This window comes from Oncorhynchus keta, chromosome 24 (assembly GCF_023373465.1).
Source record: "Oncorhynchus keta strain PuntledgeMale-10-30-2019 chromosome 24, Oket_V2, whole genome shotgun sequence".
Taxonomy (NCBI): domain Eukaryota; kingdom Metazoa; phylum Chordata; class Actinopteri; order Salmoniformes; family Salmonidae; genus Oncorhynchus; species Oncorhynchus keta.
Window position 1 is genome coordinate 48,031,539 of NC_068444.1, and position 13,934 is coordinate 48,045,472.

The window sequence follows — 13,934 nt, forward strand, 5'->3', positions numbered from 1 at the left end:
GATTACAGCCTTGAGTCTTCTTGGGTATGACACCTGTATTTGGGGAGTTCTTCTCTGCAGATCCTCTCAAGGTCTGTCAGGTTGGATGGGGAGCGTCGCTTCACGGCTGCTTTCAGAGCTCTCCAGAGATGTTTGATCGGGTTCAAGTCCGGGCTCTGGTTGGGCCACTCAAGGACATTCAGAGACTTGTCCCGAAGCCACTCCTACATTTTCTTGGCTGTGTGCTTAGGGTCGCTGTCCTGTTGGAAGGTGAACCTTTGCCCCAGTCTGAGGTCCTGAGTGCTTTGGAGCAGGTTTTCATCAAGGATATCTCTGTACTTTGCCTCAATCCTGTCTCCCGCTGAAAAACATCCCCACAGCTGCCACCATCATGCTTCACCTTAGAGATGGTGCCAGGTTTCCTCCAGACATGACGCTTGGCATTCAGGCCAAAGAGTTCAATCTTGGTTTCATCTGAACAGAAGATATTTGTGTTTAGATGCCTTTTTGAAAACTCCAACCAGGCTGCCATGTGTCTTTTACTAAAGAGTGGTTTCCGTCTGGCCACTCTACCATAAAGGCCTGGTTGGTGAAGTGCTGCAGAGATGGTAGTGCCTCTGGAAGGTTCTCCCATCTCCACAGAGGAACTCTGGAGCTCTGTCAGAGTGACCATCAGGTTCTTTGTCACCTCCTTGACCAAGGGCCTTTTCACCTGATTGCTCAGTTTGGCCGGGCGGCCAGCTCAAGCAAGAGACTTGGTGGCTCCAAACTTCTTCCATTTAAGATTGATGGAAGCCACTGTGTTCTTGGGGACCTTAAATGATGCAGAAATGTTTTGGTACCTTTCCCCAGATCTGTGCCCTGACACAGTCCTGTCTCAGAGCTCTACGGACAATCCCTTCGACCTCATGGCTTGGTTTTTGCTGTGACATTCACTGTCAACTGTGGGACCTTATATAGACAGCTTTCCAAATCATGACAAATCTGAAATAACCACAGGTGGACTCCAATCCAGTTGTAAAAACATCTCAAGGATGATCAATGGAAGCAGGATGCACCTGAGCTCAATTTCCAGTCTCATAACAAAGGGTCTGAATACTTATGTGAATGTTTTTTTTAACCTTTATTTAACTAGACAATTCAGTTAAGAACAAATTCTTATTTACAATGACGGCCTAGGAACAGTGGGTTAACTGCCTTGTCAGCTCAGGGATTCGATCTAGCATCCTTTCGGTTACTGGCCCAATGCTCTAACCACCCGTTGCCCCTGTAAATCATTTGTTTCTCATTTTTTTAAATGATACATTTTCAAAAAATTCTCAAAACCTATTTTCGCTTTGTCCTCGTGGGGTGTTGTGTTTAGACTGATAAGGAAAACCATGTATTTAATCAATTTTTGAATAAGGCTGTAACGTAACAAAATGTGGAAAAGTGACGTGGTCTGAATACTTTCCGAATGCACTGTAATATCCGCAAACATTTATACTGACACACGCTCACCTACTTACATACAAGCTGCTGCTACTCTGGTTATCTTATATCCTGTTGGCTAGTCACCTTACCCCTATACATACAGTATCTACCTACATCACGCCAGTATCCCTGCACATTGTAAATGTGGAATTGGAACAGACCCTGTATATAGTATGCTTATTTACTTACTTATTGTGTTCGTCATATTTCTTCTTATTTCTTGTGTGTTTTTTTCTAGTACTACATTGTTATTGATTATTGCATTGTTGGGTTTTGAGTTTGCAAGAAAGGCATTTCACTGTACTTGTGCATGTGGCATTAAAACTTGAAACTTTAATGTCTTGTGGGTTATTAATCAATCAATCACATTTATGTATACAGCCCTTTTTATATCAGCAGATGTCACAAAGTGATACAGAAACCCAGCCTAAAACTCTAAAGAAAAGAAAATGCAGATGTACTGTAGAAGCACAGTGGCTATGTAAAACTTTCTAGAAAGGCTGGAACCTATGAAGAAACCTAGAGAGGACCAGGCTCTCTGAGGGTGGCCAGTCCTCTTCTGGCTGTGCCCGGTAAAAATTACAATGGCCATTAAGGCCATGGCCATTAAGGCCAGCTCATTCTTCAAGATGTTCAAACGTTCAAAGATGACCTGCAGGGTCAAATAATATTCAGGGTGGTTATAGAGGGTCGAAACAGCAGGTCCGGGACAAGGTAGCACTTCCGGTGAGCAGGTCAGGGTTCTATAGCCCAGACTAGAAAAGCTGAAACTGGAACAGCAGCACGACAAGGTGGACTGGGGATGGGGACAGCCAGGAGTCGTCAGGCCAGGTAGTCCTGAGGCATGGTCGTAGGGCTCAGGTCCTCCTGAAGGGGAGAGAGAGATGGGAAATTAGAGGGAGCATACTTAAGATCAGATTACACCAGGACAGACTGACCCTAGCCCCCCAGCACATAGACTATTGAAGCATAGATACTGGAGACTAAGACAGGGGTCTGTCAGAGCTGTATGTTAGTTGATTAAATAGACCATTTTTAATTGAACACATTCATATTTCTAATGAAATCTAGAAGTGATGCAGTCAATCTCTCCAATTGATTGATTGACTCTGTTCTTTCCCCCTGCAGGGTGAATTTGGCGTTAGCCTACACAGAGCTAACTGAGGAGTTGGGACGTCTCCAAGCACTGAGCTCCAAACAAAAAGAGATCTTGAGGATGGTCTCTCAGGAGCAGCATAGCCCGGGTTAGTAACGTCCCTGGAAAATGATATATAGCCCACATTTAACAGGCTAGCCCAGGTTAGCAGCATCCTTATAGAAGTTTACATCTTAATAACATCTAAAAAATATTTAAAACATCAACAATCACTATACAACCTTGTCATGACATCACAAAAGGCGCTAAAATAACATTGTTGCAACCAGTTTTGTCCACTGGAAACATTCAAGCAACACCTTTCTCTTCCTGTGTCATATCAACATACGTTTCTCTCAGCTATCTCTTTACCGCAAACCCCAATCCAATAAGGTGTTGTTCCCTATCCCTAATGCATGTTCTAATGCATGAGTGTACAAAACAATAAGAACACTTTCCTAATATTGAGTTACACAGCCCCCCCGCCCCCCTTGTTGCCTCAGAACAGCCTGAATTCGTCGGGGCATGGACTCGAAAGCATTCCACAGGGATGCTGGCCCATGTTGACCACAAAAAACCATTTGCATTTATTTTAGCACAGCTGAAAACTGCTGTTCTGATTAAAGAAGCAATTTACACTGTATTTCTGATCAATTTGATGTTATTTTAATGGACAAAAAAAATGTGCTTTTCTTTCAAAAAGTTACCCCAAAGTACAGTATACTATGGCTTTCAGCTCACTCCCTGCAGTTTTCCCCCCAGTCAGCTCAGGGATTTGAACCAGCAACCCTCCGATTACTGGCCTGCCTCTCTAACTACATACTCAGCTCATACTCAGCCCTGTTTCAAGATAATACAAACATAGAAGAATGAACTAGACTATATTGGGGTATAAAGTAGGCCTGCAGCTATTTTTCTTTTACTCTCCAGGGGTTGCAGAGTTACAAATACAGTAACTCTGCAAAACAGAGAAATCCTCTCCCTTAAGTCTGTTTTCTCTGTATTTCAAGTCTCTGTGGATAGTTTGAGAGCACAGAAACCCCCCTCCTTTTTTAAATACTTTTTTTCACTCAACCACAGAACCATACGTTTCACCTTTGAGATGCTTCTGATTCACCACTGCAAGTCTTGTTTTTAGCTAGATGGCTGATAGTTATCTTATGATTACAGGAAGCACAACATAATGTACTGTAAAAATTGTCTACGTCATCTTAGATCTGTGTCTTAGGTAAGCGGAAAATAAATCTATTCAAGGGTGTTTCTTTTTTGCATATATTGTCAAGTGTGTTTGCGAATTGAGTTATGTCTTTTGATCAGACAAACATTTGTACTGCAAATCCAGAGCATCACAGCATGTCTGACACGCAGTAGAGACAAGTACAGGAATGTTATTCAAGAAAATAGATATGACAGATTAGACACTTTTTCTTCATCATTATCAAAAATACATTACACTATCTGATATTGCTAGAGATTTTACCAGACCAAAACTCCTCCTGACCCTAGTTACTTCTCATATGTAATTATGAATAACAACAGGCTCTAGTCCTATTTTGGTGAGAATCTATCATTTTGATCTTCCAGGGACAGCCACAGGCAGTCTTGTCTCGTGTGCTGCTCTCTGACTCCTCGTGTCTCTCCTGTCTCCTCAGTCCAACGCCACTCCCACCCCCCTTCTCCCATCCCTCACCAACGCCACTCCCCCGTGCCCCAGCGACACTCCCCCATCCCCCAACGCCACTCCCCCATCCCTCCTCAGCACCACTCCCCCATTGCCCAGTGCCGCTCCCCGGTGCTCCAGCCGCAGCATCTCTCCCCGGACATGCACCGCCGCTCTCCCCTGCTGGACGTCACCGATGGGCCTGCCTCCTACTCCTGCCGGCCAGCCAGCCACCACCTGAGGGCCAGCTTCCAGGGCCGACGGAGCTACTCCGAGGTGGCCGACCCCTCGGCCTACCAGCGGACACCGCGCTTCAGCCTGGACCCCGTGTCCACACTGCCCAAGCCCCGGCCCTACAGGGACTCCGGCTACTCAAAGCAGCATCAGCAGCATGAGCATGGAGGCTCCCAGCATGGAGGGTCACCCCACAGAGGAGGCCAGCTCCGAGCTTCCCAGTCTGGGCTAGAGAGGGCAGGGAGTGAGGTGGGCCTCCACGAAAGTTCCTGCCACTCTCGAGAGCTGCCCTTCCCCCTGTCCGAGGTCTCTCCCAGGTCTCACCTGCACTTTGAGCCCCTGCCACCCCCCACGCCCGCCCCCCAGCTTCCGCAGTCCTCTGAAGACGAGGAAGAGTGGATCTGTCCGCACCCCATCAGCCCCCCACGGACGCTGGGCGTGCCCAACAATGTGTCAGCTCATGGGGTCATGAAGGGGCCAGCGTCCTGCTCGGCTTTCCCCATCCCATCCAGACCCAACACTCTGACCTGCCACCCACCAGGCTACCTGCACACAGAGCACGCCCAGTCCTGGCCCTCCATCAATGTGAGTCACACGCACACTCTATCCCAAATATACTGTATAATAATATCTTTATTATATCAAAACATTCTCTAAAATTGTAAAATGGGTCAGTTAGCTTGCTATTCCGATCAGTCAAAATCTCTCTTTGAAAATAAACTGCCCTTGACTTGCCAATGTCTTCCTGCACTGTGTGCTATTTCATGGGAAATGCTCTGTGTAACATGACATATGTTCTGATGCACCTCTACATATAAGCTTATGTTCTTCATGACCTAAATGGTCAAACTATTATCATTGATTGTTGCAATTGACCCACACTGCTTGTTGACCTGAATGTTTGTGTGTGTGTGTGTGTGTGTGTGTGTGTGTGTGTGTGTGTGTGTGTGTGTGTGTGTGTGTGTGTGTGTGTGTGTGTGTGTGTGTGTGTGTGTGTGTGTGTGTGTGTGTGTGTGTGTGTGTGTGTGTGTGTGTGTGTGCGCGTGTTTTCGTTGCAGCTGTGGATGGAGACAGAAGAGAGTGACATGAGAAGCTGCCCTCTGTGCCAGCTGATCTTTCCCATGGGTTACCCTGACGACGCCCTCATCAAGCACATCGACTCGCACCTGGAGAACAGCAAGATCTGATCGCCACGGCAACACTGCACCCTCTTTTTAGTTGCAACAATTCTTGACTTACATTGTGGAGTATTTTAGGTTTGGTTTTGTTTTATAGCTGGGTGCCTTTTGTTTGACAAGCCAAGAGGGCTTATTGTGTGTTTAGTAGTCCATGTATGGGAAAAGGTTTAGGGAATGACAAGGATGGTTACGAGGTTCATGACAGACAATGTCCTGAGGGTTCCAGGCCACTTGCAGTCCATTTGTTTTTATATCTTACACCTTACCACTACTACTTTCTGTAAAGTGGCCTGCTTTAGTTTGACTCTCTACCCATGTACAGTATAAGGCTTGTGAAATACAGACCAACTACAATTCATTCCTGGAATTATCTGGGGGGCCAGATGGATAAATCCAGTTTGTTTGTTCTTCAGGGCTTGACAATGTGCGGTCAGAGTTATGAAGAGAGGATGGCAGTGTTGTGACTGTGACTGATTGTATGTAGGGAAGAATTTGTCCTGCAGGGTGGGGCATGTAGTTGCTATGACAACCTTGCTGTGGTGAAACGCATAGGCAGATTATCTGTATTATCTTGCGGCCTGATCAGAAATCCATATAAATCTGAGCACATTAAGTTAACCTACACTATATAAGCCTATAATCCCCCCTATATTATTTATTTAACCCCCTAGAGTTGATGTCTGCGCCCCACGGACATTTAATTGGCATAATACAAAAATCCCCATGTAATAATCTATCAATTTTAGCTAGAGATCTGTTTTTGCATAGGATGTGTCTCAACGGCATCAGCCAATGCCACACGTTTGCATCTGAGGTGAAAGGTGACAGAGCTCGAGCACTGGTCTTCTCACAAAATTGTCTGTAGCATCTGAACTATTTTGCTCTACGACCCCCACAAGCGTCTTGGGCCTCGTCTGAAGTCGGTACAGCCGATCTGCCGACTTCTGTCTGTAGCGTCCGAACAGTTTGGGATACACGCTAATATGACCCCTCTGTGGAAAGGTGAGACTCTCACGAACATGTCGGTTGAAGTTCTCCCTGTACCAGTTGAAAAAAAATAAAGGGTTAAATACATGGTTAAAAAAATAAAAATAAATGTTTCCTGATCTTTCTTATATCTTTCAGATATAGGACAGACACTTTAGAACAAACTTCCTTTATCTGTTGTTCCATGTAGTGAATATGTTATTCAATGCTTTTGGTATGGGCGAATAGCAGTTAGGCCAAACATTTTTTAGCACAAAATTATTTTGTAATATTTTTGGGGATACATCAAGGGGTTTGAAAGTTCAAAATCAAATAGCAAAAAAATATCCTTGGTATGACCTTCTTAAAACAATTACATATAGCTTAGTAGAACCCCACCCCGCCCCACCGGCTTAGACAGGGCTTAGACTGTAATGGGTTAAAGGGCAATTTCCACCACTTTTTAACCTAATTGTCATTATCTCCAGCACAATACCAGTGTCGACATATGTGAAAATGGTGCATTTCTATGCCTTGTAGAAATAAATATAAACGTTTAAAAGTTCTCCCAGATGACATCATCAAAAGTTCCAACTATGAGATACACAGTGAAATGAGGAGCAAGAAAATGCCCTCTGGCTAATCAATGTTTTTTGTTTTTTTATGCTACCCTGTGATGTCACAGAGAAGCATTTTTTGGACCTTTGCTCTTGTCTTCTTAACCACATTTCATAGAAACGCGCTGTTTTCACATATGCAGACACTGGTTTGGTGCTGGAGATAATGAATATGTATCATTTGATATATAATGTATCATTTGATATATCTGTAAGTAATGAGGCAAAAAAAATCTGTAAAAAAAATCTTTGTGCTGAACATGTCTTATGTTGGTGAAATTTCCCCCTCCTAAGCTTGCACAATACTGTATATAGCTAGTGGGACAGGAGTTTGTATATGGAAGAGGGAATGGAATATATTTGTATATGATAACAATGATTCAACTGGGAGTCTCTTTAGTCTTCCTGAAGATCCGACCTGCAAACACATCGGATAAAGTAGTTATAAGATTTCTCAATCTTACAGTCTGAAGCTGGCACACTTTGCATTTTATATCTAATATATATATACATGTCAAATATATCCCCCAAAAATCAGAGTGAGTGTTGTATGGAATAACACACATGGAATCATGTAGTATCCAAAAAAAAAAAGTGTTAAACAAATCAAAATATATTTTAGATTTTAGATTCTTCAAAGTAGCCACCCTTTGACTAGATGACAGCTTTGCACAGTCTTGGCATGGCTACTTTGAAGAATCTCAAATATAAAATATATTTTGATTGGTATAACACTTTTTTGGTTACAACATGATTCCATATGTGTTATTTCATAGTTGTGATGTCTTCACTATTATTCTACAATGTAGAAAATAGTAAAAATAAAGAAAAACTCTTGAATGAGTAGGTGTGTCCAAACATTTGACTGGTTCTGTATGTATGTGTATGGCTCTGGTTACTATATGTCCTAAAACCTAGTATAAAGGGGTGGGAAAATTAAATTCCAATCAAATCAGCTCTGAAAAAGATCTGATGTTAAAAGATCTGATGTTATTGGTCAAAAGACCAATTAGTGGACAAAATATCAGAATTGGGCTGCCTGTGTAAACTCAGCCTTTGAGAATTTACTGATGTATATTCCTATGATTCTATGTAAAAACAAAATAACGACGCATTTTTAAATCTCAAAATTATTTCACTTTGGGAACTCCGTTCCCACACATTCCCGCCCACTTCCACACCTGGTAATACAGTACATCTATATTCTAATTTGTAACTAACAACGATATCACAATATGTGATTGGGCAGTTAGATTAATAGTATTAATTACTTCCATGCCCACACAGACAACATTGGCTATCATTGACTGTGTACAGAATTCCGTGTTAGATTGTATACCTTTTGATTACTTTGACTGAAGAAACAGTCACTACTCTTTTATAACCGATACAGTGCCTTCAGAACCCTGATTTATTCCACATTTTGATGTGCTACAGCCTGAATTCAAAATGTATTTTGAAAATATATGACGAAGTGAAAACATGTTTTTAGAAATGTTTACAATTGTATTTATTTATTTTTTACCTTTATTTAACCAGGCAAGTCAGTTAAGAACATATTCTTATTTTCAATGACGGCCTGGGAACAGTGGATTAACTGCCTGTTCAGGGGCAGAACGACAGATTGTGTACCTTGTCAGCTCGGGGGGTTTGAACTCGCAACCTTCCGGTTACTAGTCCAACGCTCTAACCACTAGACTACGCTGCCGCCCCAAAAATGAAAATGAAGAACAGAAATATCTCATTTACAAGTATTCACACCCTTTTGTTAAGACACTCCAAATTGAGCTCAGCTGCATCCAATTTCCAATCGTCGCTACAACTTGATTGGAGTCCACCTGTGGCCAATTCATTGTTTTGGACATGATTTAGAATGAAACACAACTATGTATATAAGGTCCGACAGTTGACAGTGCAGGTCCATTTTTTTGTTGCTAGGGATGGCTCGAGTTTGAAGTGGAGCGAGTACAGGGCTTAGCATGACTGAAGGCTAAAAATAGATTTTGGCTTGGAAAAGTTGAATATTTTCACAAGGAGTCAGGTAATTAGTTAAGGGAGGAAGATTGCAGGGAAAGAGAGAGGAGGTTGAAAGACTGAGGGAGGCAGAGGATAGGTTTGAATCTGTTGAAGCTAGCAATAACAAGGGAGAGGGTATGTCGAGAAAGATTGGTGTCAAGATCAAATGGAGTGAGCCGGACGTCAGTTCGAGTTCTGGAGGTGTAATGGACGGGGTAGACGGTGTTGTGTGGAGCTCGGAGCCTGAGCTTTGCATTGATGGACATGGTTATGGCAAAGATACGTTTGGTCCAGTGCGAGTGAGATTTTTGAAGAGGGTGGAACCAGGGCTTTTTTGTTGATCAACTTGAGGAAAGACCTGTATCTTACTTTGCGCTTAGGTAGTGTTGGGCAGTGTTGAAGGGAGTGATTCCTGGGGTAGCGTTAAGTATGGAGCTGGAGCAATTTATGTCGAAGATTCCTGGTGTTTGTGACGCTCGCCGTTTTGTGTGACGCAGATCAGGAAGGACCTTGGGAGTTGACATGGGATGGCAGGTGACCAATAACCAAATGACCTCTGACAGAACTACAGAGTTACTTGGCTGAGATGGGAGAACCTGCCAGAAGGAACAGTCTCTACAGCACTTTACCAATCTGGGCTATATGGGAGAGTGGACAGACTGAAGCCACTCCTGAGAAAAAGGCACATGACCGCACGCTTGGAGTTTGCAAAAAAAGGCACATGAAAGACTCCGAGAGCATAAGGCAAAAGATTCTGTGGTCTGGTGAGACAGAAATGTAACTATTTGGCGTGAATGCATGAAGCTCATCACCCGTCTAACACCATCCCTACCATGAAGCATGGTGGTGGCAGCATCATGCCATTGAGATACTTTTCAGTGACAGAGACTGGTAAGGATAGAGGAGAATACAGGCAAATCCCTGATGAGCATCTGCTTCAGAGTTCTAACAACCTTAGACTTGGGGCGAAGATTTATGTTCCAATAGGACAATGACCCCAAGCATAATACAGCCAAAGCAACGCTGTAATGGCTTCAGGACAAGAATGTTCGTCCTTCAGTGGCCCCAGCCAAAGCCCAGTCTTGAATTCCATTGAACATCTGTGGAAAGACTTCGCCACCGCTCCCCATCTAACTTAACAGAACTTGAGAAAATCTGCAAGGAAGAATGGGAGAAAATCCCCAAATCCAGATGTGTAAAGCTGACACAGACACACCCAAGAAGACTCAAAGCTGTAATCACCGCCAAAGGTGTTTCTACAAAGTATTGACTCAGGGGTGTGAATACTTGTGTAAATTAGATTTCTGTATTTCATTCTTAATACATTTGAGAGAAGAAATTGTGTACATGTTTTCACTTTGTCATTGCGGGGTATTGTGTGTAGATGGGTGAGAGAGAGAAAATATTGAATCCGTTTTGAATTCAGGCTGCAACACAACAAAATGAGTGAATACTTTCTGAAGGCTCTGTACAGTATGTCTACAGCATACACATGCTTATCTCTCTTGATGATGACTTAAGTACCAACTAATCATGTCAAGCTCACAGATATGAATAGAGAGATGACACATACAGTAGACATGAATAGACAGATTATACTGTTCTAACGAACACATTCATGACCAAAATATGTTGACCAGCAGCTGTAGTACATAGCAAACATGCCTATCAGCTCACAATGTTAAGCAGTGAAAAGTATATACAGTATGTTGTCATCTCAATGGCCACATATACACAGACACTTCGTTGGAATAGGAGTCCGACACTCAAGCCACTATTCACAAAGAGTTAACTCGGGAGATACAGTATGTAAAGATTTCCTCTTTCGCTTTTCTTTTTCCTCAAATCCTCCATCAAGAATCAAATCAGATCGAGCACTGGCGTTGACAGTCTAAAAACACTCTTCAAACCCTCAGCCTGTGATTTCTAGCTTTGAGACTGATCTGATGATAACAGAAAACCCTCGTCTGGAAAGACTCCGGGGACAAAGCTTTGTGAATATGGCTCCCCTTTGGGGCCTCTCTGTGGCTCTGGGGACCACATGACGACTGACTGATAAGAACTCATCAGATCTGTCTAACAAGCTAAAGGGCCGCCAACGAGGAAGAATAATCATTATTTTGTGAGTACAACTGCTGTCTTTCAACAACTTTCAACAATGTGTGAAAAAGTATAAGAACAAAAGATGCATAAGTATGTAAATATTCTGATAAATAAACTGTAACTTGCACTGAAATTACTCTTGGAATTGGTTGGTTTCACAGCAGCCTGGTAAAGCTTAGCAATGACTGGCCTGGATAACTGTTTATCTCTGAATATTCACCACAGTGGAGATAAAATATTAGAGATACAGAATAAATATGTAGAGATACACAGTGAATGCTATTTAGTAGTCAAGATAGCATTTATTGTGCATTCAAAAAATTAGATCTCCACTGTGATGAATATTCAGAGATTAACAGTTACAGGCCAGTCAGTGCTAAGCTTTACCAGGCTGCTGTAGTGTCTATTTCCCATATTTCTATCTATCCCTCCCAGAGCCACTCCAAACTGCAGAGCGGAATCTGAGCACAAGAGGGAAGCAGACAGTCGGAATCACATTGGGAATTACAATCCACTCTCTTTACTGTCTATTTCGTAAGCTACAGATAGGCATGAACCCAATTGCGCTCTCTCTCTCGCATGCACACACTTGTTTTTCTATCCTCCCTAAACCCTAACCCCTTAACCTAATTATAACCCTAATTGGACCCTAAACCTAACCCCTAAGCTTAAAATAGCCTTTGTCCTCGTGGCGATGTGGGAAATGTCCCCACTAGGGAGAATTTTCCTTGTTTTACTATCCTTGTGGAGATTTTGGTGGGATTTTAGATCCCCAACGAGGATAGAAGAACAAGATCACATGCACACACACAAGGTGTGGTGAATTGTGTGGGCTGTATTGCACTGTGCATGCAGCTGTCACGAGCAGTGGGTCATCAGCAGCTGTAATCAGACACATTAATTCGAGCCCAGTGCTGACTACATACTGTGAGAGAGAGAGCTGAGCTGACTGTGAAGACATGTTATTCACCCCACCCAAAACATACTGTTCGAGGAGAGCTCTGCTGTTGTATCCCACTAAACAATTCAGATGATTCCTCTATGGTTATAGTAAGGTTGTGTGATAACTAGTATGCATTGATAGTGCAATGCATTTATAGTGGGTTTAGGGACCAGTGTCTTTTTCTATGCTAATTTGCCTGCCAATTTACAACTCTTAATCTGATGTGATTGTTTGTTCTTGGTGAATCTACGCAAAAAGCTTTGCTGGACCACATAGGCCTACACTCCACCACAGCATATACCACTTTATATACAGACACCAAAAATATCTCAGCTCTTTTTTTATGACTACCCAACATCTGTAGAGCAGCTCTCAAATGATCTCGACTAACCTGCACCCACGCACATTGACTCGGTACCAGTACCCCCTGTGTATAACCGTTATTGTTATGTACATTCCTTGTGTTACTTTTTGATTGATTTTCTTTACTTTAGTTTATTTAGTCAATATTTTATCAACGGTATTTCTTGAACTGCGTTGTTGGTTAAGGGCTTGTAAAGTAAGCATTTCCCGGTAAGGTCAACAACTGTTGTATTCGGCACATGTGATCAATAACATTTATTTGTATTTTATTTTGATTTGAATTGACTACCTAACCTTTCGAGCAGTGAATTTCAAGTACAGATTCAACCACAAAGACCAGGGAGGTTTTCTAATGCCTCGCAAAGACGGGCACCTATTGGTAGATGGTATAGAAATATAGAAAAAAGCAGACAGTGAATATCCCTTTGAGCATTAATTACACTTTGGATGGTGTATCAATATACCCAGTCAATACAAAGATACAGGCGTCCTTCCTAACTCAGTTACCGAAGAGGAAGGAAACCACTCAGGGATTTCAACATGAGGTCAATGGTGACTTTAAAACAGTTACAGAGTTGAATGGCAGTGATAGGAGAACCTGAGGATGGAACAACATTATAGTTTCTCCGCAATACTATCCTAAATGACAGAGTGAAAAGAAGGAAGCCTGTACAGAATAAAAATGTTCCAAAACATGCATCCTGTTTACAACAAGGCACTAAAATAAAAATGTAAAAAATGTGGCAAAGAAATAAAGTTTATGTCCTGAATACAAAGTGTTATGTTTGGGGCAAATCCAACTGAACACATCACTGAGTACCACTCTTTAATATTTGAAAGTTTGATAGTGGCTGCATAATGTTATATGTATGCTTGTCATTGGCAAGGACAAGGGAGTTTTTTAGGGTAAAAAGAAACTAGAACTAAGCACAGGCAAAATCTGGTTCAGTCTGCTATCCAACAGACACTGGGAGACAAATTCACCTTTCAGCAGGACGACAACCTAAAACACAAGGTCAATTATATACTGGAGTTGCTCACCAAGATGACATTGAATGTTCCTGAGTGGCCTAGTTACAGTTTTGACTTAAATCGGCTTGAAAATCTATGGCAAGACTTGAAAATGGCTGTCTAGCAATAATCAACAACCAACTTGTCAGAGCTTGAAGAATAATGCGCAATAATGTACAATCCAAGTGTGCAAAGCTCTTAGAGACTTACACAGAAAGACGCACAGCTGTACTGCCAACAGTGAATCTAACATGCA

At 42.4% G+C, this 13,934-nt stretch overlaps 1 protein-coding gene across 1 annotated transcript in view; it reads left to right on the forward strand.

Moving 5' to 3' along the window:
- Nucleotides 1-13,699, forward strand: part of LOC118357648 (TANK-binding kinase 1-binding protein 1-like) — a 117,115-nt gene extending 103,416 nt beyond the window's left edge. Inside the window, exons 8-10 of the mRNA XM_035734971.2 lie at nucleotides 2,581-2,696; nucleotides 4,240-5,066; nucleotides 5,540-13,699. Of these exons, the coding sequence (XP_035590864.1) occupies nucleotides 2,581-2,696; nucleotides 4,240-5,066; nucleotides 5,540-5,668 (1,072 nt within the window). The 3' untranslated portion in view covers nucleotides 5,669-13,699. The remainder of the gene's footprint in view (nucleotides 1-2,580; nucleotides 2,697-4,239; nucleotides 5,067-5,539) is intronic.
- The last annotated feature ends 235 nt before the right edge of the window (nucleotides 13,700-13,934 follow it).